The 3,550-nt window shown below is 42.1% G+C and overlaps 1 protein-coding gene across 1 annotated transcript; it reads right to left on the minus strand.

The window, feature by feature from the left end:
- Nucleotides 1–542: 542 nt before the first annotated feature.
- foxa2 (forkhead box A2) lies at nucleotides 543–2,972 on the minus strand. Its single transcript, XM_053510090.1, has 2 exons — nucleotides 2,680–2,972; nucleotides 543–2,046 (listed from the first exon to the last, which is right to left on the minus strand). Exons 1-2 carry the CDS (start codon nucleotides 2,746–2,748, stop codon nucleotides 856–858), a joined length of 1,260 nt encoding a protein of 419 aa, XP_053366065.1. The 5' UTR covers nucleotides 2,749–2,972; the 3' UTR covers nucleotides 543–855.
- Nucleotides 2,973–3,550: the final 578 nt, after the last annotated feature.

Raw genomic sequence — 3,550 nt, forward strand, 5'->3', positions numbered from 1 at the left:
ATTATATTATATTATATTATATTATATGTTTGGGTTTAAAAATAAAAACAACCAAAAGAGAACAGCTTAATGTCAATTTTTTTGTACTACCATTTGTTTGTTGAAACACCTGTTTTAATTCCTTATCTAAATTCTCGCATAGCTCCTCGGACATCTCATCAGTCCAACAAAGCTTATTTATTGAATGTCTGGCTAATTGGCTGTGGAAAAAGAATTCCTAGGAGACTGCTTTGCACCACACTCAGTCTAGCCTATATTACTATTTACACATTTAGAGATAATCAATATTATAAACGTAGGTTGTATTGGTTTCGTTCATTATACATATACAACTTGTTCGTTTTATGTTTTTAATAAACAAAATATGCGTTTAATTAGTAGAAGGAAATGCCTTTACAGAAAGGCCTGCAATTTAAATGAATAAATAAATAAATTGTTTGTGGTATTGTGGTTATTTTGTAGGGTGATCATATCTAAACATTATTTTTGATGAACAAGAACCACATTTACAGACCGTGTTGAAAATTCAAATAACACTTTAATATAGATTCTGTTGTCATCATTGTCTACAAGAATACACATTTACAAGCCATAAATAATGTTTTCACAAATGAATGAAGAACCGTTCCTCCGTTTCATTTGGAGATTCCCAGATTCAGATCAGCTGTAATTTTTGGTCCATTTTCAAAGTCGTCGAACAGAGTTCGTCACATTCGTTTCTTCACATTTTGTTACAAAATAATTACTAATAAACGTGACCACTAAAATAACGCGAAACGTCAAAAATGTCCAGAATACGTATGCACAAAGAGTAATTTTTTACAAATTTACAAACACGTGAAAAGTTCCACCAGACTAGGATGAGTTCATGATGGGTCTGGAGTACACGCCTTGGTAATAGGACGTGTCCGCTCCTAACGGCGACGAGTCGAAACCCGCTTTTGCCGCCATAGAGCCCATGGAGAGCGCACCGGCCATTGGCGAGCTGTAGCCGTAGTGCATCACCTGCTCATACGTTTTCAGGTCCATTTTGTGGTGATGCTGCTGCTCGGACGACATAAGGTTGTTGATGGAGAACGGGTGGTTGAAAGCATAATGATGATCTGGCTTCAAGTGCGCGTCGTGCGCGAGCACAGCGTGGTGCTGCGCCATTAGATGCTGCTGCTGCTGTTGGTGGTGGTGCTGGGAAACTGGAGAGGTGGCGTTGTGCTCTGGACTCATTCCCGGGTTTGACTTCAAGTCGGAAAGCGACCGTTTGTGCTCGCTGACGGAGGAGTTTGAGTGCGGAGATTCATTGCCGTTGCAGCTTTCGGAGCTGCTGTGTGAACCGGGCTCGGACGACTTCCGGCCAGATTCCTTGCCTGCAGCTTTCTCGCACTTGAAACGCTTCTGGCGTCGCAAGTAGCAGCCGTTCTCAAACATGTTGCCCGAGTCGGGGTGCAGGGTCCAGAACGAACCCTTGCCGGGCTTATCGGGTGACCGAGGCACTTTGACGAAACAGTCGTTAAAGGAGAGCGAGTGGCGGATGGAGTTCTGCCAGCGCTGCTGGTTCTGTCGGTAAAAGGGAAACAGGTCCATGATCCACTGGTAGATTTCGCTTAAGGTGAGCATCTTGGTCGGAGACTGCTGGATGGCCATGGTGATCAGGGAGATATATGAATACGGCGGCTTGGCGTGCGTGTAGCTCCTTCGGTACGTTTTTGGGTCGCGGGATCGGTTAATATTTGACTGGCTATACATGGGGCTCATGGCGTTCATGTTCGTATAGGATGTCAGGGCGTTCATGGAAGGCGCTTGAGCCGTCATCGGGCTCATGCTCGGGCTGAGTGCTGCGCTCATTCCTGTCATGGCCGGGCCCATACCCGCCATGGCACCTGCGCCCGGCGACATGCCAGTCATGGAGGGGCTCATGCCCGTGTTCACGTACGACATGTTCATGGTGTTGGCCGTAATGTTTGCCGCTGTGCTCATTCCAGACATGCTCATGTAGGTGTTCATAGAATTCATTCCCAGTCCAGTGTTCATATTGCCGACAGAGGTGTAACACTAAAAGGGGGAAAGAAGTTTTTGTTAAGATCGATCTTATTACAAAAATAAGTAAGCTATAAAACCATTATTTTATGGAAATATAATTTCATAATTAAATTTAAATGTCCATAAGACTTTGTAAAATGTTTTGCCTTGGTCTTTAATAAATTAAATTTAGAGCTTGGAAGTTCAATAAATATAATTTTTTCAGCTTATGATTGAAAAAAAAAGGGACATACTTGTTAAAACTGACCAAACCGATCGGTTTGATGGAACTTAGACGAGAATAAGATTTACTTTTGAACATTCATTAAACGTTCAAGTTAAATATTTATTCGTAATAAAATAAACTTCTGTTCAGAATTTGTGGTAAAATGTTTTTTTTTCAGCATATATATATATATATATATATATATATATATATATATATAAGCGTCCACGCCTGGAAGGAAGTTTGTATTTTATGTCAAGCCCAAGTTTTGTTAGGATAGTGCAGCGCGCCGAGATGGGGGAGGATTTGGAGGCGCCTCAAGTCAATATTTGATCTCAAAGTTAATATTATCTCAGGGCTAATACCGAGTTGTATAAAACGAAATCGCTTTCCATGTGGAAAAAAACTATATACATATATATTTAGGGTTGGCTACCTACCTCAGGCTCTCCATAGTAGGTGCTCCAGTCCGCGTGATCGTGTCCTTCCATTTTGACAGCCCCGAGCATCCTGAAGTTTCCGCTCAGTTTTCAGAGGGCTTCCCCAGACAAGAGCGTCCTCGTCGGTGGCTGTTTGGGAACCACAAGGATCCTTGTGTTCTAGTTGCGCTCTCTCGTCAAAGGCTGGAGCATGTGTGCTTGTGTGCGCGCTTGTGCGTCTGAGCGTGTATGTGTGTGTGCGCGTGTAAGTCAGCTGCAGGCACGCTGACGGACGCTGAGAGGCGACTACTGAAGACTGGAGTTCAAATGACGCCTGCTGCTGCGTGTTAGCGCTGTGATATAGCCGTGTGCGCCGGGCGAGCCTCCAATCCCTTCTTCACTCGGCCCTATTTGAATAATCTGCTCACACCTAGGCGCGAGACTTCGCCGCGTTGCCCCCCTTTTGTACACCTGCGCCACTCAAAAAGAGCAAGCGTCCATATGAAAAGATTCATTATAAGCTAATCTTATTGTATTTCAACAGAAGAAAAAAGCAGGGGGCGCGAGGGGGTTGTTAAGGCCACTTTATCACGCGCAGATAAAAAAAGAAAAAACTGACGTTACCCCTAACCTTCAATCTGGATTTATTTATTTATTTATTTATTTATTATTTCTATTGCTTAAATCGAAATATCACAGAGATTTTAAATTGTTTTATCTAAATTGTTTTAGACGAAATTGTTCTGATCATTTGCTTTATTTTTGATAGGCGTTTTCCTTATTTCTGTAACTATTTAGTCCATTTTTCGTGTATTATTATACACAACAATTTAGTTAAGCAACATGCTTTATAAAGGTAATAGACTATAAATAGACTTTTCACGTGTTTTAT

Source organism: Clarias gariepinus, chromosome 13 (assembly GCF_024256425.1).
Source record: "Clarias gariepinus isolate MV-2021 ecotype Netherlands chromosome 13, CGAR_prim_01v2, whole genome shotgun sequence".
In the NCBI taxonomy this organism is placed as follows: Eukaryota; Metazoa; Chordata; class Actinopteri; order Siluriformes; family Clariidae; genus Clarias; species Clarias gariepinus.

What these genes read in the sequence shown, in the direction of transcription:
- foxa2 (XM_053510090.1), bottom strand. Translation starts at nt 2,748, where the DNA reads ATGCTCGGGGCTGTCAAAATGGAAGGACACGATCACGCGGACTGGAGC. An exon ending in CCTACTATGGAGAGCCTGAG is followed by an intron (nt 2,047 to 2,679) that starts GTAGGTAGCCAA and finishes TCCCCCTTTTAG; the next exon opens with TGTTACACCTCTGTCGGCAA.